The sequence below is a fragment of the Scyliorhinus torazame genome, chromosome 9 (genome assembly GCF_047496885.1).
Source record: "Scyliorhinus torazame isolate Kashiwa2021f chromosome 9, sScyTor2.1, whole genome shotgun sequence".
Taxonomy (NCBI): Eukaryota; Metazoa; Chordata; class Chondrichthyes; order Carcharhiniformes; family Scyliorhinidae; genus Scyliorhinus; species Scyliorhinus torazame.
In genome coordinates this window covers 266673505-266699961 of record NC_092715.1, presented here as the reverse complement: position 1 = coordinate 266699961, position 26457 = coordinate 266673505, and the positions used below count along the sequence as shown (strand labels likewise).

Here is a 26457-nt window from a genome sequence, read left to right as displayed (position 1 = left end):
CTGTGAGCAAATTGGTTACCGTGCTCCCTACATTACTACATAGCTTGTGAAAGGTGTTGTATAAATACAAATTTTTCTTCTGGCAATAGTAAATTGTTTTGTGTCATTACATGGCCCATTTTTCTCTAGTGCAGCTTAATTCATCTTTATTATTATTATTGTCACAAGTAGGCTTACATTAACACTGCAATGAAGTTACTGTGAAAATCCCCTAGTCGCCACATTCCGGCGCCTGTTCGGGTACACAGAGGGAGAATTCAGAGTGTCCAAATTGCCTAACAGCACGTCTTTTGGGAATTGTGGGAGGAAACCGGAGCACCCGGAGGAAACCCACGCAGACACGGGGAGAACGTGCAGACTCCGCACAGACAGTGACCCAAGCCGGGAATCGAACCTGGGACCCTGGAGCTGTGAAGCAACAGTGCTATCCACTTGTGCTTCCCTGCCGCCCATTATACAAATGTATATATATTTTTTAAATATAAGGGGATGATATGACCTATCCTATACAAAGGAGATTTTGTTCAGTCTGTTTGCAATTGATTTACAAACGATAAAAAGGATTAGAAATATGCCCTCAGTCATTTTGTGCAGCAGTAAATTGGCGAGAACTGACTTTAACCAGCGAAGCAACATTTAAAATTATATTTACAAAACTGATTCTTTATGTGGTGAGGTTCCAGTCAGGATGAGAAAATTGGCAGCTGCTGAGAGATTGGATGTTGTTGAGCATGGTCTAGCGACCAGTAAACAATGACAGAACTTGACTGAGGTAAAATAACCAATTCATTTGGCAATTGGGACCGAGCAGAGTACAAATAAACAGAAGTAAAAAGGGTGTGTGTGTGTGTGTGTGTGTGCGTGGGTGGGGGGGGGGGGGGGGGGGGGGGGATGGATGGATTTATACAGCATCTTTCATGGCCATTGGATCTCTCAAAGAACTTTACAGACAATGAGATAGTTTCTAAAGCGTAGTCACTGTTGTAATGTCAGAAACATGACAGCAAATAAGCACACAACAAATGCGTTCAAGACGAATGTGATATTGTCCAGATAATCTACTTTTGTGATATTAATTCGGGGTGAATGTTGGCCAGGCTGCCCGGGGAGACCTTCCCTGCTCTTCATTGGAATGCTGCCGGGGATCTTGTGAATCCACCCAAGCAAGCAGACGGGGCCATGAGTTAACATCTCTTCGGAAAGACAGGACCTCTGCCAGTTCAGCACTCCCTCAGTACTGCACTGGAGTTTCAGCCTGAATATTCATGCTCCAGCCCTGGAGTGGGATTGGAACCTGGAACCTTATGATTGAGAGGAGAGCATGCCACCAACGGGACCACAGCCTCAGGTGGCTAGGCAGCTAGTTTTGTGATGCAGACCGTGGCCAGCAGCAACCTTGCCCCTCGCCTGAGGTGTGGTGACCCTCCGGTTAAATCACCACCAGTCAGCTCTCCCCCCTCTAAGGGGAAACGGCCTATGGTCATCTGGGGCTAAGGTGACTTACTTTACCTATTGTTCACAAAAAAGTGATGTCAATTAGTTTTTGATGCATTGAAATGAAACTGATATTTTAAAAATATGAGCTGCAGGTGCTAACAGACTGATATCAACCTAACAAATATGAATTGTGGTTCTGTGGATCACTGAGAGATTGTACTATTGTGATACCACATCCATTTATAAGACAAATCAAATAGGGATAGGAGTAGGACAGCCAGCTCATCAAACCTATCCCGTCATTCAGTAAGATCATGCCTGTTCCCCATAAGCCTCGATTCCCTTGTCAATCGAAAATTTGTACCCGACGTGCTCACCCTTTGCTCATAAAACAAACCCATCATCCTCGGAATTGGTTTGGTGAACCCTTTCTGAATTGCTTCCAACGGAAGTATATCCTTCCTTAAGTGAGGAGACCAAAACTGTACACAGGGCTCCAGGCGCAGTTTCCCTAAATGCCTTGCCCCGTTGTACCAACGCTTCACTACTTTTATGCTTTATCCCCCTTGAAATAAAAGGCCGACATTCGATTTGCCTTCCTAATCACTCGCTGCACCTGCCTGCTAATTTTTGGCGATTCATGGGCAAGGACACTCAGATCCCTCTGCTCTGCCGCAGTCTGTACCCTCCCTAATAAATATATAGTTTGCAGCCAGCATCACTAAAGCAGTGGCGATCACGGTGCTGCTCGGAGGGACTTGCTGGGCACAAACTAGCTGCCAGGTTTCCTGCATTGCAACAGTGACCACACTTCAAAAAGTACAGCAATGGCTGTCGACGCATCCATTGGGAAAGGTGTTATGGACATACAAGTATTTTTTGAAGCTGTAAAAATATCCTTTTGTGGTTGTAAGACAGCTCAATATTCTACATTTTTGCAATGAAACTGATGCCGTACAAGGTGCTGAACATTCTTCCCGTGACTGTTCTGCTGCCTTCTGCAGCAGTCTAGATTTTACACGGATATGAGTCCATGTCAAAGGCATGGTTGTCTGTTCAATCAAAGCGAAATCAATATGCATACTGACTATTTTCTGGCAGACTTGACAACTGATTAATTAGAAAGTGAAGTGTTACTGAAGTCGAGCTAGCAGTGAGTATCCCGAATCAATTCATTTCCCTGCAGGTCTTTTGCAGATGCTATTGCAAGCGGTATAGAATGCAAACGCCGGGACGTAATGGTGAATTGATCGGAAACCCGAGCAAGGCCGCAGCTGGAGGACTGTGTGCAGGTCCGGGCTCCACGTTATAGGGAGGATTCTGAGTCCTCCGAGAGGGTCCCGCGTTGATTCGCTGGGATGCCGCCTGGCATGAGGGGATACAAAATATGACAACTGTTTGAAGAAATTGAGCTTGCTTCCGATAAAATAGGCTGACTAGGAATTGGATGAATACTTGAAGGTGAAAAATATGCAGCAACATACTAGGGGGGGGGGGGGGGTGCGGTGTGTGTGTGTGTGGGGGGCAGAGCGGGGAAGTGGGTCCAATCGAGTAGCTCTTTCAAGGAGCTGGCACAGACACGATGGGCTGAATGGCTTCCTGTGCTGCATCATTCGATGATTGTGGGGTGATTTGAGGGAAACGGTTAACAATTTGGAGGGAAGGGACATGTTGATTGTCAAGATTGAGGAGTCAACACTGAGGAAAATTAAATATAAGAGGTGCAGGATTGAGCGTGGAAGAACTGTTTTTACAGATTAAACAGAGGCCATTTTAACATTTAAGAATAGATCAGAAAGGTACTTCGAGGTAAGGACGTGAAGGAAAATGAGAGCTGGACAAGCGCAGGAGAAGAGGGTCAAATGTGTGCAGGAGGACCAATACCAACATGGAGCAATTGAGTGAAATGGTCTATTCTGATGCTGTCGTTTTAAGAGTTCAATTTATTTTAAACGACTTAGTACTAACGAACAGATTAGAGTTTTGCAAAAAAGCCAGAGGGATGGATGAAGAGAATGTTAGAAACATAGCATCTCTACAGTGCAGAAGGAGGCCATTTGGCCAATCAAGTCTGCACCGGCCCTCTGAAAGAGCAACCCTACCTAGGCCCGCTCCCCATAACCCCACCTATCCTGCATCCCCAGATACTAAGGGGCAATTTATCATGGCTAATCCATCTAACCCGCACATCTTTGGAATGTGGGAGGAAACCGGAGCACCCAGAGGAAACCCACGCAGACACGGGGAGAACATGCAGACTCCACACGGACAGTGACCCGAGGCTGGAATTGAACCCCGGTCCGTGGTGCTTAGGGGCAGTAGTGCTAACCACTGTGCCACCGTGCTGTTTTTACGAAGCGAGTTATTGCAACCTAGATTAGAATGAACTGCCTGGACTTCCGCTTGTGGCCATGGAGTGATTGGTCACATAAAGGGCTGTTCCTGTTCAAAGTCACAGAAACGGGCTCTTTTTACCCAGATCTGGGTGGAGTGTTGATGAAAAGGTGTAGGTGAATGTTAGAGGAGTAGGTTACCCCTGGAATGGTATGTCTTCTGATCCCCGGACCCGGAAGAAAACAGTGAGAGGTTTGGCCGGAAAGTTGAAACAGTCTTGTGCTTCACAGACAGTCTCGACCAGCATGCAGGCGGGGGAGGGGCAAGCTGTATGGCCCCAGATACAGGAACTGATGACTTTTATCAAGGAGGAATTCCATAAACAGAGGAAAGAAATGCATGAGGATCATGCAAAGGCCATTGCAGAAGCTGTGGCACCCCTGAAGAGTACTTTGGAGCAGATGGAGAGGTGTTTGGAGGTGCAGGGGCCACAGATTCGGGAGATTGAAGGAGTGATCTCAGACCACAGCGATCGTGTGGTGGCTCTGGAGGCGGAGGTGGGGCTCCTAGGGGACCTTTGTAAAATGCTGAGGGCAAATGTTGAGGAGCAGGAGAATATCTCGAGAAGACAGAACCTGTGAATAGTGGGCCTGCCTGAAGGAAGTGGAAGGTGTGAGTGCCACGAGGTACGTCTCGAGGATGCTGGCAGGACTGGTGGCAGAAGGGGTGCTAGATAACAGAACATAGAACATTACAGTGCAGTACAGGCCCTTCGGCCCTCGATGTTGCGCCGACCTGTGAAACCACTCTAAAGCCCATCTACACTATTCCCTTATCGTCCATATGTCTATCCAATGACCATTTGAATGCTCTTAGTGTTGGTGAGTCCACGACTGTTGCAGGCAGGGCATTCCACATCCTTACTACTCTCTGAGTAAAGAACCTACCTCTGACATCTGTCTTATATCTATCTCCCCTCAATTTAAAGCTATGTCCCCTCGTGCTAGACAAAAGGCACCTGAAGTGGACTGAGTGCATAGGTCTCCGAGGCAAAAGCCTAGAGCTGGGGAGCCGCCGTGGGCGGTGATCGTGAGGCTCCATAAATTTGTGGAGAAAGAGAAAATTCTACGATGGGCCAGGGAGAAGCGTAGCTGCGACTGGGAGGGAAATAACGTCCGGGTTTATCAGGATATCGGAGCAGAGTTGGCAAAACGGCGGGCAGATTTCAACAAGGCCAAGGTGGTGCTGTACCGGCGGCAGATCAGGTTTGGGGTGCTCTACCCAGCGAAAGTATGGGTGACGTTCGGAGGCCGGGAGAAGCGGCCGAAGACTTCATTAAGGAGCATAAACTGGGGGAGAACTGAATGGACAATGCTTGGGAACCGGGGTGCTGGCACTTTGTAATGGTCGGGAGCATGTTTAAAGCGGGTGTAGGGATTGGGGGATTTTCACCTTTTTTTGTGGGGGGGGGGGGGGGGTGGTTGGTTTCTGTTCAATGTTGAGATTGTAAGGAGTTGTAGGGGTGAAAGGTTTATGTGGGGATGGATGTTCCCATCCACCCTCCTGTTTTATGGGACTGTTTGAGTTTAACATCTGTTTGTTTGCTTTTGGAGAAGGCTACCTGGAGTTCAGGAGAAGTCCTTGTTTGGGTGGGGAAGGGTAAGGCCTGCAGGAGGCCTTCTTCTTTGAGCTGAGGAGCTGGGGGGGGGGTCATTAAGATGTGCCTTTGGGCAGGGGCAGCCGCGCAAGCAGGTTATGCTGGCGAACGGAAGTGAGGTGGTGGGGGAGAAGGCCAAGAGGGGTGGCCGGGGGAAGGAGGGAAAGGGGAAGCGGGGGGGGAAGAAGGGGAAGGGGAAAAGCGGGGGGGGGGGGCGGGGGGGTTCTGCGACGCGGCAGGGAGTGAGAAATGACATGGTCAAGGGTGAAGAAAGGAGCTATCTGGGATGGGCTAGGTATAGAGTGGAATTAAGGGGGCAGGAGTTAAGTGGGGAAGATGACAGGCGGTAGAGGGGATTGGAGCCTCCGGTAAGGTTGGTAACGTGAAACATCCGGGGACTGAATGGGCCGGTTAAAAGGTCGCGGGTGTTCACGCACCTCAGGAGCTTGAAAGCGGGGGTGGTCTTTTTGCAGGAGACACTCCTCCATGTGAAAGACCAGGTTAGGTTAAGGATGGGGTGGGTCGGGCAAGTTTTTCACTCAGGGTTTGATTTGAAATCAAGCGGTGTGGTGATTGTAAAGAGCAGAAAAATGGGATTCGGGAGTGCGAAGGAGGTGAGGGATCCGGGTGGGAGATATGTGTTTGTGAGTGGGGTATTTGAAGGGGCACCGGTAGTGTTGGTAAATGTGTATGCCCCAAATTGGGATGATGTGGGTTTTATGAGGGGGTTGCTGGCAGCAATCCCGGATTTGGCCACGTACCAGTTGATCATCGGAGGAGATTTTAACTGTGTCCTGGAGCCGAGGGTGGATAGATCGAGCCCCAGGTCGATGGGTAGGGTACGAATGGCAAGGGAGCTGAGGGGGGTTTATGGAGAGGATGGGTATGGTGGATCCATGGCACTTTCAGCACCCAGGGGGAAGGGAGTATTCCTTCTTTTCACACGTCTATAAGGTGTATTCGAGGATTGATTACTTTGTAGTGAGTCGGGAGATTTTGGTTGGGGTGGAGGGGACAGAGTATGCGGGGATAGTTATCTCGGACCATGCACCCCACTGGCTGGATATTCGGTTCAGTACGGGACGAGAGCAGAGGCTGGGGTGGAGGTTCGACTCAGGGTTGTTGGTGGATGGAGATTTTTGTGATGAGGTGGGGTTGGCGATTAGGGATTATGTGGAGTTCAATCAGAACGGGGAGGTGTCGGCAGGCATTTTTTGGGAAGCACTGAAGGCAGTGGTCTGGGGAGAAATTATCTCATTTACGGTTCGTGCGAATAAGGAAAGGAGGGTGGAACATGACTGTCTAGTGAGCGAGATAGTGGAGGTGGAAAGGGAATATTCGAGGGTGCCCGCCGTGGAGGGATTGGCGAGGAGGAAAAAGTTGCAGGGGCAATTTGACAGACTAACAACGGGGAGGGCGGTAGAGCAACTGCGTAGGGCAAGAGGGGTGCAATACGGGTATGGGGAGAAGGCGAGCCGCATGCTGGCGCACCAGCTGCGTCCAGGGAAATATTGAAGATCCGGACTGGGGCTGGGGATGTGGTGTCAGAGCCAGGGAAGATAAATGAGGCATTTAGAGTGTATTACCAGGCTCTTTATGAGGCAGACCCAGGAGAAGAGGAGGGGAACATGGGGTGGTTTCTGGACGAGCTGGAATTTCCACAGGTGGTGGAAGCAAAGAGGCAGGCGTTGGAGGAGCCCCTGGGGCTGAGGGAGGTGCTGGATAGTATCAGGGGTATGAAGTCGGGGAAGGCCCCTGGGCCGGATGGGTACCCAGCAAAATTTTATAAGGAATTTGCGGTGGACCTGGCACCACATCTGTTGGGGGCGTTTAATGAAGCGCTGGAGAAGGGGGAGTTACCGGAGACGATGAAGCAGGTAGTAATCACACTAATCCCCAAAAAAGGGAAGGATCCGGTGGAATGTGGGTCGTATAGACCCATATCACTATTGAACACGGATGTGAAAGTATTGGCTAAGTTGTTGGCGGGGAGGATGGAGGATTGTGTCCCGGGGGTGGTTGCAGAAGATCAAACAGGCTTCGTGAGGAGCAGGCAAATCACGAGTAATATAAGACAGCTTTGAATGTGGTAATGAATCCGTCGAGAGCTCTGGTACCGGAGGTGGTGGTGTCCATGGACACGGAGAAAGCATTTGATCGGTTGGAGTGGCGGTACTTGTTCGAAGTTTTGGGAAGGTTTGGGTTTGGGCCAAGATTTGTGGCATGGGTGCGGTTGCTGTATGTGGCACCAAGAGCGAGGGTGAGGACGAATGATATGAGCTCACAAAGCTTTGACTTACACAGGGGTACGAGGCAGGGGTGCCCACTGTCGCCGCTGCTGTTTGCGCTGGCCATAGAGCCATTGGCGATGGCTCTCAGAGGGTCGGCAGAGTGGCAGGAGATAATGAGAGGACAGAGGGAGCATCGGACGTCGCTCTATGCCGATGATCCGTTGGAGAGTATGGGAAGGATTATGGGCCTGTTGGGAGGTTTGGAGGGTTCTCGGGATACAAGCTGAATGTAGGGAAAAGCGAGGTATTCCCGGTGAATGAGCTGGCACAGCGGGCTAATTTAGGGAGAATGCCATTTACGGTAGCGAGGGATAGGTTTAGGTATTTGGGGATTCAGGTAGCGAGGGAATGGACGGGGCTCCATAAGTGGAACTTAACAAAGCTGGTGGAGGAGGCCAGGGAGGATCTTAAGAGGTGGGATACACTACACTTAACGTTGGCGGGGAGGGTCCAAGTGGTGAAAATGAATATTCCGCTGAGGTTCTTGTTTGTCTTTCAGGCTCTTCCGATCTTTATACCAAAGGCTTTTTTTCGGAAAGTGGACACAATTATCTCTGACTTTGTATGGGCGGGGAAGGTGCCGAGGGTGGGGTGGACCCTGCTACAGAGGCAGAGGCAGCAGGTGGGGTTGGCGTTGCTAAACTTGCTTCATTATTATTGGGTGGCGAATGTGGACAAGGTGCGGCGGTGGAGGGAAGGAGAAGGGGTAGAGTGGGTTAGGATGGAGGAGGAATCTTGTAAGGGGTCTAGTTTGAGGGCTATGGTGACGGCAGCATTGCCAATGGCTCCGACTAGGTATTCAGGGAGCCCAGTGGTGCAGTCCACGGTGAAGATATGGAATCAGCTGAGGAGGCATTTTAGGGTGGAAGGGATGTTGGTTTTAATGCCGCTGTGCAAGAATCATGGGTTTGAACCGGGGGGATGGATAGTGTATACAGGAGGTGGAGGGACGTGGGGCTGGTCAAGGTGAGGGATTTGTATTTGGAGGAAGGGTGTGCCAGTCTGGAGGAGCTAAGGCAGAGGGCAGAGCTGCCGAGGGGGTGTGAGTTTGGGTATCTACAGGTTAGGGACTTTGCACGAAAGGTCTGGAAGGGGTTCCCTAGATTGCTGGGATCCACCTGCTGGAGCAACTGCAGCTTCGGGATGTGGAAGGGGAGGGAAGAATTGGGGATATATATAAGTGGCTGGGGGAGCAGGGAGGCGAGCGGGTGGTGACGATCAAGGAGAAATGGGAAGCGGAGTTGGGAATGGAGATCAATTGGGGAGTATGGAGTGAGGCACTGCGAAGGGTAAACGGGACCTCCTCTTGTGCAAGGATGAGCCTAATAAAGTTTAAGGTGGTGCACAGGGTGCATATGACTCGGGCGAGAATGAGTGGGTTCTTTCAGAGGGTAGCAGATGAGTGTGAGAGGTGTGGGCGGGGGCCAGCGAATCATGCGCACATGTGTCTGCGCCGTGTCTGCGTGGGTTTCCTCCGGGTGCTCCGGTTTCCTCCCACAGTCCAAAGATGTGCAGGTTAGGTGGATTGGCCATGATAAATTGCCCTTAGTGTCCAAAATTGCCCTTGGTGTTGGGTGGAGGTGTTGACTATGGGTAGGGTGCTCTTTCCAAGAGCCGGTGCAGACTCAATGGGCCGAGTGGCCTCCTTCTGCACTGTAAATTCTATGATAATCTATGATTAATCTAGGACAAAGGTTCGGCACAACATCGTGGGCCGAAGGGCCTGTTCTGTGCTGTATTTTCTATGTTCTATGTTTTGGGGTTGTGAAAAATTGGGAACATTCTGGGCGGGAGTGTTCGCGGTCTTAGCCAGGATAGTGGAGGAGGGAGTGGACCCGGACCCTTTGGTGGCGATATTTGGGGTTTCAGAGAAGCCGGAGCTCATGGAGAGGAGGAAGGCCGATGTCTTGGCCTTCGCCTCTCTGATTGCACGGCGGTGAATTTTGCTGGGGTGGGGGTCGGCATCGCCACCGGGGGTAGCGGCTTGGTTGGGTGACCTGTATCACTTCCTGCGGTTAGAGAAGATAAAGTATGAGTCAAGGGGTTCAGCAGGGGAGTTTGATAAAAGGTGGGGGATGTTTGTAACCGTGTTTGAGGAGCTGTTCGTCACAGGGGGGTGGAGGGGGGAGGGCGTGATGGGGAGGGGGGGCTGAAAAAGGAGAAAAATCTGTACAAACTCTAGTTGATTGTTGGGAAGAATGTTTCTCGGGGTGTTTATTTGCTGTAACCTACTTTGATACAAGTTTGAATAAAATGCATTTAAAACAAAACAAAATAGAATGAACTGCCTAAATATGTGGTGAATGCTGATTCAAGAGTAACATTCAAAAGGGAATTGGATAACTGCTTGAAAAGGAGTGTGGCCAGGGGACTAATTGAATAGTTCTTGCAAAGAACCTGCACAGGCACGAAGGGGTCCAAGAAGCCTCTTTCTGTGTTGCATCTTTCTATCGGTCTCCTTACAAATGATTAAAGATATGCTGCAGCTTGAAGCTACGCTAGAAGACTTCTATCAAAGTTTTACCAGTAAGGGCCTTTGTCTTTTAAAATGTTTACGATACTGACGTTTAAGGGGCATCTTGACAAATACATGAATAGGGTGGGAATAGAGGGATACGGACCCCGGAAGTGTAGAAGATTTTAGTTTAGACGGGCAGCATGGTCGGCACGGGCTTGGGAGGGCCGAAGGGCCTGTTCCTGCGCTATACTTTTCTTTGTTCTTTGTTCTTTGTTCTTTGTTGTGCTTGACACTTTTTTATTGCACCATGTAACGTGTGGAACATTGTAGGCTTTGTTTAACTCTACACCCTGGTATGCAGATGATCAGAAATAACAGTGCTTGTGCAAAGCGATTCCAACATGTGATACTGGTCAGCATAACCCTTGAATTTTTTCCTTGGGCTCATGATTAGAGTTGCTAATTCATTCTCAATAATTCTTTATTTAGATATAATGCTTTTTGTTGTGGTCTTGTGAATAATAACCAATGTTAAGAAGCTTTGAATGTTTGGCCACTGTTTCTTCCATGCCGCCCAGTGTCCGACCTTACTGCACGAAGATGTAGAAAGCAGTGAGCGACGGTGGCGATTGGAGTTTGTTATGTTCTGCATATTGTTTCCCCTTGCATTTATCGTGCTCATTTTGCCGTATAGTCTGAGGGTTGAGCACGCCATGAACTCAGACACCGCGAACCAGCACGCCTTGAGCATCTTTCAGTCCGTTACTCATGTGTAATGTTTTAGTCAGTGTCCTAATTATGCTTTGTTGTTTCTCAAAATTGCAAAGGATGGTCAGCACAGAAACAGGCCCTTCAGCCCAACTACTGTGTCCCATTGTTGCTGCTCCACTCCAACCTCCTCTCATCCTGCCTCATTTCACCACAACAGCATGTTACGAATTGAGGAAACTTACCATAAAGAAATTAAACTGGGATAAAATAGTGAAAGTGGATCATGGGGGAACGATAAATGCAGCTGTCTGAAGAGGTGTTTTGATATGTGCATTAGCGTACCAGTGGGCAAAACCAATGTGACTAGGGGGAAAACAAGAGGTGACTTCCAACTTGAGAGATAAGAGAATTGGCACTTACATGCTAAAATCCAGGTCCACAGGGTGGGTAACATCAAAGGGAAAGGATGATGTATAATTAAAATCAAGACAACTGGAGAAAGGGACACATTAGGAGCAGATACCATCTTAACCGTACCCAGGTGTAGAAAGTAGGCTCTCCTGAAAACAAATTATTGCTAAAAGGTCGCTTTTTAAGATCCGAAACTCGAACTGAGATTATTCCTTCACTGAAACTGAAGATAGCTTTCCTAAACATGGACAAGTAACCCGTGGATGGCAACTATCTGCTGGATTTAGCTCGTAGAGTTCTATAATATTGGATGTTGTTTGGGAAAAGGGGCATCTCGGAGTTCAGGAAAAGTGGGTAGTTGAGAACAAGGGGTAATGGGATGTTGGGTGGAACCTAACCATATTTTTTCAAAATGGCGGTTCTGGTGAGAAAAGCAATGAGAATCCCACTGAATCCAACGGCGGGAAAACTCACCGAATATTCAGCCACTTTAATGGAATTTTCCCCCCCCCCCAGATGATTCATGCGTGCTCGTGGTGGCTTGCCTCTGATTCACTCACCCCGGGAAAGCTTTAATCTCTGCAATCGGGGGGTTGCTCCTTTTGAACACGTTCCCTGTGCTTGTTCCAAGTCCAGTCTGGAGAAAGGCTGCCAGGAAGCCAGCCCCACGATTCACGGAGGGAGCCCTCAGCTCCTCCTGGTCCAGCTGCCCACCCTGCTGCAGTGCCAGGTTTTGCAGAGCGCAGCAGACCACAATGATTGGGACACCCTCCCGGGGCTATTTTGGAGGGCTTCCCCCAACTGGTTCAAGCACCAGAACCGCAGCTTGAGCAGCCTAGGAGGGCAACTTGGAACTCCGGTTCTTAATGGTGTATATTTTCAAACTGCAAGAAACCAGAGAGGGTCAGGCTAGTCATTTTGTGATGAATTTATAAAGAATATTTATTCACTTAAGGAAATCACATGACAAGAAGGACTGTAATGCATTCCCATGGTACACTGACCTACATTGATGGCTACACACACACACACACACACACACACACAGTCAGAGCAACTTTAAGCCCACGTTAGCCTTCAGTGAGAATGGTGGCGTGGGTGGAAAACTCGGCGTGAGTCAGAAAACGTAATTCCCCCCGCGAGATTGGGATTTCCGATTTTCTGGGCCGCTCGCTGGCAGCGTGATGAGAAAAACACCGTGAAATGACGGGAACCGTATTTGAATACATTATAATATCATTTGGTTGTGGCGGTATGCGAATTGCAGTGGATCAAGGCGTCTGGGAGTATGGAGGTGATGCACTTCATGACCAACCTCTCAAAGCACTTCATTACGACTGAAGTCAGGGCCACCGGATGGACGGTAGTCATTGAGGCACGTTGCCTGGTTCTTCTTTAGCACTGGTATGATGGTGGTCTTCTTGAAGCAGGTGGGGACCTCAGAGTGGAGTAGGGACAGGTTAAAGATGTCTGCGAATACCTCTGCCAGCTGGTCCGCGCAGGCTCTGAGTGCACGACCAGGGATCCCGTCCGGGCCCGTCGCCTTCCGAGGGTTCACTTTCAGGAAGGCCAATCTGACTTCGGAAGCTGTGATGGTGGGTATGGGTGAATTATGGGCTGCTGGGGCACTCGACAGCGGATTGTTGGTTACCTGCTCGAACCGAGCATAGAATGCATTGAGTTCACTGGGGAGGGGTGCGCTGCTGCCGGAGATACCGTTTGGCTTCGCTTTGTAGCCTGTTATGTTGTTTAGTCCTTGCCACAACCGCCGAGAGTCTGTCTGTGACTCTAGCTTGGTTTGATATTCTCTCTTGGCATTCCGGATGGCTTTGCGGAGGTCGTACCTGGATTTCTTGTGTAGGTTAGGGTCGTCTGACTTGAACGCCTCAGACCTGTCCTTCAGTAGGGAGTCAATCTCGCGATTGAGCCATGGTTTCCGGTTGGGGAACGCACGTACTGCTTTCTTTGGCACGCAGTCGTCCACACATTTGCTGATGAAGTCTGTGACGGTGGTGGCATACTCATTTAAGTTGGTCGCTGAGTTCTTAAATATGGACCAGTCCACTGTCTCTAAGCAGTGACATAAGAGCTCTTCTGTTTCCTCGGACTAGCAGTGCACGACCTTCTTAGCTGGATTCTCCCGCTTGAGTATCTGCTTGTATTCTGGGAGAAGGAGCACCGTCTTATGGTCTGATTTCCCAAAGTGCGGTCGGGGGATGGAACGGTAAGCGCCCTTGATTTTTGAGTAGCAGTGGTCAAGAGTGTTGTCGCCCCTGGTGGGACAGGAGTATGCTGGTGGAATCTTGGCAGTACACTCTTGAGGTTGGCCTTGTTGAAGTCTCCGGCCACGATGAACAAGGCCTCCGGGTGTTCTGTTTCGTAGTTGTTTATTATTGTGTCCAGTTCGTCCAGCGCCTTCCTCACTACTGCCTGGGGTGGGATGTAGACCGCTGTGATAATGGCTGAAGTGAACTCACGTGGAAGATAATATGGGCGGCACTTCACGGTCAGGTATTCCAGGTCTGGGGAGCAGTAGGTCGCCAGAGTCGCCACATCCAAGCACCAGGAGGAGTTGATGAGGAGGCAAACCCCTCCACCCTTCGCTTTGCCTGATGATGCCGTGCGGTCCGCCCGGTGAATTGAGAAGCCTTCAGGTTGTATGGCACAGTCCGGTGAGGCGGGGGTGAGTCATGTCTCTGTGAAACAGAGCACACAGCAGTCTCTTACTTCCCTCTGAGAGGTAAGTCTAGCGTTAAGTTCATCCAGCTTGTTTTCGATCGCTTAGACGTTTGCCAGGAGTATGCTGGGGCGAGGGGTCTTGAAACCGCGTTGCTTCAGTTTAACCTGCAGACCACCGCGTTTCCCTCGCTTCCTCGGTTGGCAGTTGCGGCTGGATGATCCTGGGATCCGATGGGAGAAGTCTGACCTTGTGGAAGGTAGGTGGTTGCGTCTGGCGGGGTCCAGGGCGCTGGCGGGGATCAGGGCGCTGGTTACATTTCCGGGGTCGCGTCTGGCAGGGTCCTGGGTGCTGGTTGAGGTAGAGGGGTTGGTAGGGGGCATGTTTGCGATCCGGATGGGTCCTGGCGTTCTGCGGACACGGGAATACCTTGCAGCGCGCTCAGGTCGTCGCGCGGGTTCTCCGCCGTTTCGGGGGTCCCTCTTTGTGCGCTCCTGGGGTCGAGTCTTGAAGTAGGCCCAGTTGAGCCTCCACGTGGATTTTTCTTTCTTCCATCTCCAGGTAGGTCGGGTTGCTGGGCGGGGCCTCTCCGGGTCGGGTCGCTGGGCGGGGCCTCTCCGGGTCGGGTCGTTGGGTGGGGCCTCTCCGGGTCGGGTCGCTGAGCGGGGCGTGTCCGGGTCGGGTTGCTGAGCGGGGCGTCTCCGGGTCGGGTTGCTGGGCGGGGCCTCTCCGGGTCGGGTCGCTGGGCGGGGCGTCTCCGGGTCGGGTCGCTGAGCGGGGCCTCTCCGGGTCGGGTCGCTGAGCGGGGCCTCTCTGGGTCGGGTCGCTGAGCGGGGCCTCTCTGGGTCGGGTCGCTGGGCGGGGCCTCTCCGGGTCGGGTCGCTGAGCGGGGCCTCTCCGGGTCGGGTCGCTGAGCGGGCCTCTCGGGGTCAAGCTGGGCCGGGTCTCGTCATGGGGGGTCGGGTTGGGAGCTCCGGGGACAGGGCTGGGCGATCTGGGGGCTAGCATCGGATGTTAGGCCGGGTTCGGAGCTCCGAGGTCCGGGTCGGCTCCAAATCGAGGTTGGGACTTCACTTCCGGTTTGGGCCAGATCCGCTTCCAGGTCGCGGAGGTCAGGTCGGGTCAGGTCAAAAAGACTCCACGGGCCTCGGAGAATGGTGAAGCCTGCAAGAAAAGATAAAAGAGAGAAGTTAGTAATAATGTTAGTCTTAGAATTAAACTTTAAAAGATTAGAACGATTGTAAGTTAAGTAAAAAGTGGACCTGTTGGTGAGAGCTAGCAGAGCGTCGCCTCGCTCCGGCACCATTTTCTGGAGATGTTAGGGTAGTGAATCAATTGTGACTTGACCTTTGATCCAAGGCCGACAACTCCTAAGAGTTTACGCAAAGTTTGCAGTAACATCCTTCATTTCAGCTCCAAAATTGTCTCAATGCTATTACGCTTCTGAAGCTTAAAACCAGAGACCCTCTGGGGACCCTGGTTCAAATCCCACCAGGGCAGATGGTGAAATTCAATTTAAAAAATCTGGAATTAAAAGTCTAATGATGACCACGAAACTATTGGGGTTTGTCGTTAAAAAAAATCCATCCGGTTCACTAATGTCCTTTCGGGAAGGAAATCTGCCGTCCTTACCAGGTCTGACCTACACGTGACTCCAGACCCACAGCAATGTGGTTGATTCTTAAATGCCCTCAGGGATGGGCATTAAATGCTGGCTCAGCCGGCAATGCCCACATCCCATGGCCGAATAAACAAAAAAGCTGTTTGTTAACCTTCACAAAAGACTGAATAATCTCCATGTCTATGAAAAACTCGACTTGGTGTGTGGGATGAATAAGTGAAAAATCTTAGGGTAGGTGAAGCAGGACAAAATTAATTCTGTTAACAGGACCTGGAGATGATGTTGTTGATATAATTTTACTTTTGGAAGGACATATTTGGAGTACATTTGCACAAGAGATTTTATAAGTGCAAAAAACAAATCTTTCCTTCTTCATATTGTGGGCCAAGCATTGCCTGTGCGGTTACAGCCTGTGTGACCAGAATGTGTAATGATTGTATTATCGCCACGGTGATTGATTTGCATGTTGAGAATAACAAATCCCAGTCCATTGAGTGGTCTGAACCCCCCACAACCAAAATCAAAGAGCTCGGATTCGGAAATAAAGCCCAGCGGTACCAGAACTGCCCCCTTTTAGATCTTGCTATTTTCTCTTCCCGCAGTATAAAACTGAAGGTTTGTGTTGTGTGTGCCGCCTCCTTGACAGGCTGTGTTTTTCTACTTAAAATCCCGCTAATTTTAATTTCCTTCTCATCAGTTCCGCCATCCCTCCCTCAGTCTTCCCCTTAGCTCGGCGCTGTTAGCTGACTGGGTAAATTGATACGGTATTCAACCTCCTTCAGTGCCTGTCCCTTTGTGACCAATGGCCGGGAAGTGAAAAGCAGCTCCACAGAATTTTCCTAACTCACACTGAGTTCATTCAGTTCTCTTCCTTGCATTCAAATCCCTCCTTGACCTCGCCACCCCGCCCCCCCCCCCCCCCCCCACCCCTTTCTCTTCAATCTCCTCCAGCCCTAAAACCCCTGGGCACCTTTGCGTCCTTCCAATTCTTAAACACAATATTTGTTTTAACATTGGCGGCCAGGCCTTCAGCTGCTGAGCCACTAAGCTCTGGAATTCTCATCCTATACCCCCCCCCTCCCTCTCTCTCTCCCCCACTGAGGTGTTCGGAACTGCCTGCTTGGGTCAGGATTTTGCCATGGCTTCATTGTTAGCACCCTTGGAATGATTGCGGTGAAGAGGGAGGACACATCTCCTGTATTATCTGTGCTGGCTCTTGGCCAGAGCAACTCACTTAATCAAACCCTTCTTCCCTTTCCGCATTATCCAGCTATTTCTTGCTCTTTTAACTTTTTAATAATCTTTATTCTCACAAGTAGGCTTACATTAACAGTGCAATGAAGTTACTGTGAAAAGCCCCTAGTCGCCACATTCCGGCGCCTGTTCGGGTACACAGAGGGAGAATTCAGAATGTCCAATTCACCTAACAGCACGTCTTTCAGGACTTGTGGGAGGAAACCGGAGCACCCGGAGGAAACCCACGCAGACACAGGGAGAACGTGCAAATTCCGCACAGACAGTGACCCAGCCGGGAATCGAACCTGGGACCCTGGCGCTGTGAAGCAACAGTGCTAACCACCGTGCTTCAGGTGCGGTTATCCAATTTCTTATTGGAAGCCATGCTGGAATCCATGATGTTCTGCAGACCTGCAGGAGCATAGAATGTTTACAGCACCGAAAGACACTATTTGGCTCTTGCCTCTGAGTCAGAAGATCATGAGTTCAAGGAACCTGTGCAGAGAAAGCTAGGCTGGCAGTCCCAGTGCTGTACTGAGGGACTATCGTTGGAGATGCCATTGGAGATGCCATTGGAGATGCCATTATCTGAATGAGATATTGAACAGAAGTCCCGCCTGCCTTCTCAGGTGGACATTGAATATGCCATGGCCACCATTTTGAAGAAGAGCAGGCAGCACAGTGATTAGCACTGATGCCTCTCAGCGCCACGGACCCGGGTTCGATTCAGGGCTTTGGGTGACTGTGTGGAGTCTGCACGTTCTCCCCGTGTCTGCGTGGGTTTCCTCCGGGTGCTGGGGTTTCCCCCCCACAGTCCAAAGATGTGCTGTTAGGTGGGCTTAAGAGGATAGGAACCCCCCCACACTGTGAACCTCGGGATGTTTAAGGCAAGTTGTTGTTGTTCTGTTTGTCCGTCCTCCTATTTTTCTTTGTCGGGACAACATCAGCCAGCTATTTTCTCTTCCCAATGGGTAGCATACTCGGGATTGCAAGTCTCTTTGCCAGAACCTTGAAAAGTAAAACCACATCCTATCACAGCAGGGGTTGGAGTTTTGTACTCGGTGCACAGAGTGCTGGTGAGGAGAGAGAATCGGTGTGCAGCTCTCCAGCTTGCGTTTCCTCTTGGGGGGGCGGATTGCTGTCCCGCTGGCAGTGATGCCAGCTAGGGTTATCAGGGAGGCAAAGGCCAAAACATTGTCCTCTCTTTTCCAGCCCCCTCCCCTGCAACCCCAGGTCTTTTGACACCCCAGATATCGCCACCTCCGGACCTGGGGACACCCCCACACCCAGAACCTCGGACATAACATCCGAGAAACCCGGCTAGAACCCCCTCAATCGTGGACACGCCCAGAACATGTGGACGTGATTTGCGAGGGCCCAGCCGCGCACTGTCCACACCTGTCTTCCACCTCCTCGAAAAACCTGCCCATTCTCACCACCGTCATATGGGCCCTATGAACCACCTTAAACTGGGTGAGGGTTAACCTCGCAAACGGCGAGCACGCGATCACCCTCCGCAAGGCCTCAGCCCATGTCACAGCCCCCACCTCTTCTCCAGCTCCTTCTCCCATTTGCGCTTAACATCCTCCACCCTCCCTCTCCATCAGTTCCTTGTGAATATCCAACACCCTCCCTCCCCTATTTCGCCCTCCCGACAGGAGCTGGTCCTGCTGCACCAGAGGCGGGAGCCCCGGGAAGGACGGCTCCTCTCTCCTCACAAAATCCCCAAAGCTGCAGATACCTGAACCCATTCCCCTTGGGCAGCTCCTACAATTCCTCCAGCCCCGTGAATTTACTCCCTGTAACTCAATCCCCACCTGCCACCCACCCTCCCCCCGGAACCTCGCATCCAGTCTCGTCGGCATAAACCTGTGGTTATCACACATAGGTGCCCACAGTGACGTGCCCTCCAACCCCAAGTGCTGCCTACACTGCCCCCCACACCCACAGAGCCGACCGCATCACTGGACTAATAGAATATCTGGCCGGTGAAAACGGCAGAGGCGCCAACAACAAAGCCCTCAAACTCGTCCCCCTACACAATGCCGCCTCCACCCATCCCCAAACCGACCTCTCCTACATGGCCCATTTCCTCACCATCGCAATGTTTGCAGCCCAGTGATAATTTATCAAATTCTAGCCAGCGACACCCACATCCTGCAAATGAATGTTTAAAAACGTATCCCCGGGAGTCCAGGTATTGTTCTGATAAATCTACGTTGGATGTTCTCCTCAGGAGTAGCTGGGCCTCCAGCCTCACCTGCTTGCTGCCATTTCAGTAATAGTGAGGCCACTATATACGAGGCCAGCAGTCAGGACCCACTTTAATTGGGGATGGGTGGAAAATCTGAAGAGGGGTCCTGTGGATGGGATTGACCTCCCGTTTCTTCCTGCTGCCTTTCTCCAACCCATCGCAACACAAAAACAGTCAACCTGAGGAAAAAAAAGCAACCTCTCAAATCTGGTTAGAAAGGGACTAAGCAACTTGAAATATTATCTTAAGCTGTAAATTTTGAAAGAATGATGATGATGAAGTTTTTAAAAACATTTTGCATTGAATTCTTTCCAATTTCCGATACTCACAAAGAATAGTCTCATTGCTGTGTTAATGTAAGCCGACTAGTGACACTAATAAAGATTATTAATAAAGATCTCACTAACAATTGAGTTTGGTAAGTGAGTTTGTGTATTTGTGGGAAGTGTTTTACCGCCCGGTTGTGGAGGGGTTGGGACTGGAAAATGCGACGAGCTGTTCAAAGGTCGGTTGACTTTGGCTGGACTGTAAAATCCCCCCCGATTTGGGGGTGAGGGGACCATCAAATTCTACCCAGGGTGTATCTCAATACTCCCACACAACATTTCAATTAAAAGTGCTTTAAAATTAATTCCTATGAATATATTACTTTTCATAGTTTGTGTTGGGAGTTGTTGGAATAAGCCTTGCAGCATTTAACCCAAGTTTATTTATCTTTCGAGATGTTTTAAGGCATCACTCCAGTAATTAAAATTTTTTTTTTTGATGAGAGATCCTGGTCAAGTGGCCTGTTTAAAAAATGTCTTGTGAATGAGCTCTATCTGAGGTTGTATTTTTCTGGGGAAAATAGACAGCGATATTTTCGCAGCGATGTAACAAGAGTCACAAGCTGTTTTCCGACTGTTCTTGCCTCTTTGCTCAGCTCGTTCTTCTTGCTTCTTGCTAAGGTTAGCATTTGTGTTGGTGAAATAGAATTTTACTGTGGCTCAGTGGGGTAGTGGCTCGTCTTTGGGTCGGAACGTTGTGGGTTCAAGTCCCACTCCAGAGATTTAAACATAAAATCCAGGCTGACACTCCCTAGTGTGGCACTGAGGGAGTGCTGCACTGTCAGAGGTGCTGGGCGGGATTCTCCGGTCCGCCAGCCGCGTTTTCCTGCACGCGCGCCCCTGCCGACAGCGGGATTCTCTGTTCCAGCCGGTCAGTGGGGTTTCCCATTGTGGCCACCCCACGTTGTCGGGAAACCCGCAGGCATGGGTATGCTGCCGGTGGAGCAGAGGATCCTGCTGACGGAGAATCCCGCAGGGTATCTTTCCGAGGGAATGTTAAACAAAGCCCCATCTGCCCTCTCCAATGGGTGTTTAGGATCCCAATGGCATTATCCCAAAGGACAATGAGGAGTTATCCACAGTGCCTGAGCCAACGTTTATCCCTCAATCAGCATCGTAAAAAATGCAGAAGATCTGGTCATTATCACATAGATATTTGAGGGATCTTGTGCTTAAATTAGGACTCTGTTCCCTACATTACCATAAGTGCGAGTCTTTTTCCTCCCTCTCAAGAACTTAACATTTGTTGAAGTTGTACAAGACATTAGTAAGGCCACACTTGGAATACTGCATACAGTTCTGGTCACTATTATTATTCAACTGGAAAGAGTGCGGAAAAGATTTACTAGGATGCTACCGGGACTTGATGGTTTGAGCTATAAGGAGAGGCTAGATAGATTGGGACATTTTTCCCTGGAGCGTAGGAGGCTTAGGGGTGATCTTCTTGAGCTCAACAAAATAATGGGGGGCACAGATAAGGTAGAGAGTCAAGATCTTTTCCCAAAGGTAGGGGAATCTAAAAGTAGAGGACATAGTTTAAGGTGAGGGGGAGAGATACAAAAGGGTCCAGAGGGGCAATTTTTTCACACAGAGGGTGGTGAGTGTCTGGAACGAGCTGCTAGAGGCAGTCTTAGAGGCGGGTACAATTTTGTCTTTTAAAAAGCATTTAGACAGTTATATGGGAAAGCTGGGTACAGAGGGATATAGGCCAAATGCGGGCAAGTGGGACAAGCTTAGTGGTAAATCTCTATGACTTATGACTTTACCAAATACCACACAACACTTGAACTAAGATTTTGAGATGGAAACCCCTCTCATTGATACCCTTGATGCTGGATAGTAAATGGTGGGAGGCTGCTGCAGTTTTCCATTAGCAGAAGCAAGTTGGTCTGTGAGGAACAGTAGGTACTTTTGTGCAGTGAACCGCATCTGAACTGATCTGCTGCAGCTGTTATTGAAAGTTGTTAACTTTTAATTTTCTCTCTCGTTTCTTTCCTACTTGCCTGTGGCCCGTCACAAACAGCTCACTGTGGTGAGAAATGTGTTCACGGAAGATGCATTGCTCCCAACACCTGTCAGTGTGAACCGGGCTGGGGTGGCCTGAACTGTTCCAGCGGTAAGATCACCTGCTCGTTTCTATCTTGTCTATTTTGGTCTTCACTGTCTGCCTGTTAGTGCAATTTTAATCAGAAGCTTCCTTCAATGCACAATATCATTCTGCTATTTAATTTTGAAATGTATGAGTATTTAATGGAAAAAGTTGTATATAATGGGCTGGATACTTGCTGAAAAAATAATGTTGTGTTGATTACAGATGCTGTTATTAATTGCCCAAATATTTCAGGGGATAAATTGCCCTTAGTGTCCAAAAGGTTAGGAGGGGTTATTGGGTTACGGGGATAGGGTGGAAGTGAGGGCTTAAGTGGGTCGGTGCAGACTTGATGGGACGAATTTAGGGGCTGGTTTAGCACAGTGGGCTAAATCGCTGGCTTTTAAAGCAGACCAAGGCAGGCCAGCAGCACGGTTCAATTCCCGTACCAGCCTCCCCAAACAGGCGCTGGAGTGTAGCGACTAGGGGCTTTTCACAGTAACTTCATTTGAAGCCTACTTTTGACAATAAACGATTTTCATTTCATTTCATTTCGAATGGCCTCCTTCTGCACTGTATGTTCTATGTTCAATGTAAAGAGAGGTGTGCATCTCCAGAACCTGCTGTCAAACAAACGCTATCTCACCCTTGATCCGCCGATTACTTGTTGGATTTACACCATTAGTTGCCCTTTAAACACACTACAGACATTGCAGCTGGTAATTAACCGTCCACAGTGCAATATCTGTACTGACATTTGGATGCTCAAACTCTATTTTAATACCAATTTTTTATTTATTTGTTCATGCGATGTGGCTGTCGCTGGCTGGCCCAGCATTTATTGCCCATCCCTGAGGGCAATTAAATTGAATTCAAATTTCACCATGGCGGGATTCGAACCTAGGTCCCCGGAGCATGACTCTGGGTCTCTGGGTTACTAGTCCAGTGACAATACCACTGCTCCACTGCATCCCATCATTTAACAATGTGACCACTGTTAATGCAATATCAATTAATCCCTCTGACCCAGAAAGATACCAATTTAAATTGTGGAATTTCATCCCGGCAGGTGATAAATTGTTCTTGGAGATTTGTTTCTTTTTCTTTCTAATCCTTTTTGATTTTTCTCTCTCTCTCTCTCTCTCTCTCTCTCCAATCATTCTTTCCCCCTCTTAATTTCTTTCCGTGCCGATTTGACTCATATTCGCTCTACTTCCTTCTTTGCTGTTCCTCTCTTTTGAAATCCTTAAATCTCATTTGCTAAGGAGACAGACTGCTGGTCCCATCACTCACCGAGGTCCTGGTTGTCCTGTTGTCCCCGTGGATCCGTTATCAGAGTGCCACACTCTCCCAGCGAGTTACGGCGCAAAACGTGTTTGTGCGAAGGATTAAGGGAGAAGTCTTACTGGGAAAGAAACGAGATTTCCTATTCCAGCACGATCTGAGCTAACGTGAAATGAAATGAATGAAAATGAAAATGGAAATCACTTGTTGTCACAAGTAGGCTTCAAATGAACTTACTGTGAAAAGCCCCTAGTCGCCACATTCCGGCGCCTGTTCGGGAGTCTGGTATGGGAATGGAACCATGCTGCTGGCCTGCCTTGGTCTGCTTTAACAGCCAGCTACTTAGCCCAGTGTGCTAAACCAGCCCCTGTACATTGTACATTGGTCCAACGTACATTGGAGTTGGCAATTTGCCACCCTGGAGTTGGCATATTCTGGGCATTGACAGCTGGAAAGTCATTGGAATTTCTCCCCTAATTTTTATTCACTATAATATTGTAGCCAAAGTGAATGAAAGAATCATTATTGTTTCCTTATGACTGCACGGCACTTGAGGTTTAGAGTAGAGTTTGAGTGTCTATATGACAGTACAGATATTGGTTTCACATGGTTTGCTGCTATAAGAAAGATGCAGTGAATCTTGTTTTGATGTCTCGTGGTGCAATTCAAATATATCAAGCATTTTGGGTAGGATTTTATGACCCCCCCACGGGTGGGAATTTCCAATCCCTGGGCGGGTGCAACCGGAAGATCCCCCCCCTCATCCCAGGTCTTTTCCCTTGGCTCAGTGGCTCAGTTGGTAGCACACTTATCCCTGTGTCACAAAGGTTTTGGGTTCAACTCCCATTCCAGAGCACGAGCACAAAGATTAGGGCTGACATTCTAGTGCAGTCCTGAGGGAGTGCTGCACTGCCAGAGGTGCCGTCTTCTAGATCAGAAGTTAAACCAAGACCCCATCTGCCTGTTCGGGTGGGTGTATGTCGTGGAGATCATAATAAAGACGAATTCCTCGAGGTTCGATTTAAGGAAATTTATTTATACAAATATACTTGTGGAGCGAGAGAATGTTTCAGCTGCAAAGCCAAGGCACTGCACTCTGAGTTATGCAGTCAAAAACCATTATATTTATAGGTTGAAATAAACAACTTTGAAGAGATAAAGCTTGGGAACATACGCAAGAGGAAATATGAATGTTTTTTCTTTGGTTTAAAAACAATTCGAGTACGCATTTTGTTGTCCTTCGGAAGAACAACTTATTATCATAATAAAGCCAGTACCACATACTAAGCAGTATTTGGTTTACATTACTTGACCTCCTTATTTTTGCTCAAAAGCAGTGTTAAAATATAGTTAATATTCCCAGCATGCTTCTAAATTGGTAACTCATTAACTTCCCTTCCACAGTGTAAAAGGTCCCAGAGTTCTCCTCGGTTTCCTGGCCAATATTCATCCCTCAACCAATACTCATCTGGTTATTGTTGACCACCTGAGGAAGGAGCAGTGCTCCGAAAGCTAGTGTTTGAAACAAACCTGTTGGACTTTAACCTGGTGTTGTAAGACTTCTTACATCTGGTTATTGTTTTCTGTGCCATCTTGCTGTATGCAGATTGGCCACCGTTTTTATTACATTATCGCTTCAAAAGTCCTTCATGGGATGTAAAGCTCTTTGGGAGGTTTGATGGATGTGAAAACACTATATAAACACAAGTCATTTTCTTTTTTCACACACCTGGGCTTCACAATTTGCTTCTGCTGTAACATACACAGGAACAAAGAGGTATTGTAGGTTACGTGAGTGGGAAGAAGTGTGGCAGACCAATTTCAATGCAGCCAAGTGTGAGATCATCCATTTTGGGTCCAGACGGGAATAGATCCGGGTGTTATTTAAACGGTGAAGATTTGGGAAGAGTGGCGAGCCCAAAGAGATTAGGGGATCCACGTACATCCCGCTTAAAAATGTAGTACCAAAATAACCTAACAGGTAAATGGAATATCAGACCCTATCGAGAGAGCCTGGAATGTAATGGGGAAGAAGTTTTGCTATTGCTATACACAGCCCTGTTTGGACCACATCTGGAGGACTGCGTATTGTTCTGGCACGATACTTTCGACAGAATATATTTTGCCCTGGCATGAATGTAATAGAGTAATCAGAATGTTACCAGGGCCCAAGGGTTAGACTATAAGTAGCGACTGCACAAGTTGGGTTGTATTCCCTGGGATGCACAAAGTTAAAGAGTGATTTGATTGAGTTTGCTTTTAGGATTTCAAAAGGATTGACAGGGTAACTTGGAGGGAAACATTATCCACTGGTGGGGAAAACTTACAACAAGGGGACATAACTTTAAAAATTCAGAATCAGGCTATTCGGGAGAGACCGCAGAGGAACACTTCCTCACACGAGTCCTTGGGGTGGGGCTTAAACCCACCACAACCTCTGACTCTGAGATGAGAATGATACCCACTAAAACCACAGCTGATATTACCGAACGGTTCAAATAAATTGAGATGTGGGATTTTGATATTTCAGCAGCAACGTCGAACCCTTGCTGTTCCAAGTGAATAAGAAAACCCTCAAATTAATGCTGTTGCAGCAAATCTTTGCATTGACATTAAAATAGTGAAGAATGCGAGGCTAAAGTGTGGACAAGAAACAGGAGGATAAATGTCTCGAATCCCACAGCTCTCTAAATTTAGACACAATTTTTAGAAACACTGCTTGAGACCCACACTCAGCTGAGCGCATAGTTTCCAGGGCTATTTTTTTTAAATATTTGGAAAGCCGAACATGGAAATGTTTCTGCTTTCCCATGGGCGTCTCAGTCCACTTGGTACCTCCAGGGAAACAGTGAAATACCACTGGCTCTATTTATTTTGATGTCATCTTCCACTCTCATATCCATGAATTGTTGGCTGCCATATTTTATAAGGATTAACAGTGTCTTGGTAATTGAAAACATTGAAACACGGAATTTACAGTGCAGAAGGAGGCCATTCGGCCCATCGAGGCTGCATCGGCCCTTGGAAAGAGCATCCTGCTGAAGCCCACACCTCCGCCCTAGCCCCGTAACCGCGCCTAACCTTTTTGGACACTAAGGGGCAATTTAGCGTGGCCAATCCACCCAACCTGCACATCTTTGGACTGTGGGAGGAAACCGGAGCACCCGGAGGAAACCCGCGCAGACACGGGGAGAACGTACAGACTCTGCACAGACAGTCACCCAAGCCGGGAATCGAACCTGGGACCCTGGAGCTGTGAAGCAACAGTGCTAAGCACTGTGCTACCGTGCACACTGACATTTAATTGTGCACCTCAACTACAGTCAGACCCAGAACAGATTCCACATGCAATGAAGTCTGCTGAACTTCATCAGCGCACCATACATGAGTGGCAATCACCCCCAAAGATTTGCAGTCTGTAATGATAATCAGATTTTGTGTGTGCACCTCATGTTGTACAGCCACAAGGAACAGGCTCGTGGAGTGCAACTGCAGGCTAATTCTACATTAAAATAATAGATTAGACATGACAGAAATTACTTCAGAAGTCTGCTCCAAATTGCCAACGACATGTCAATGCAAGATGACACCTGGGTTAGTCAGGGCTGCACAGTCCAGGCAGTGCCATCAAAATTAAACTTCAGCTAGCAATTGTTCATTATGTGGCAGAA

At 48.8% G+C, this 26457-nt stretch overlaps 1 protein-coding gene across 3 annotated transcripts in view; it reads left to right on the top strand.

The window, feature by feature from the left end:
* megf10 (multiple EGF-like-domains 10) overlaps positions 1 to 26457 on the top strand; it is a 256918-nt gene that overhangs the window by 77342 nt on the left and 153119 nt on the right. For all 3 annotated transcript variants that reach the window (XM_072517429.1, XM_072517431.1, XM_072517428.1), the window contains exon 5: positions 21437 to 21529. In XM_072517429.1, coding sequence (XP_072373530.1) covers positions 21437 to 21529 — 93 coding nt within the window. The remainder of the gene's footprint in view (positions 1 to 21436; positions 21530 to 26457) is intronic.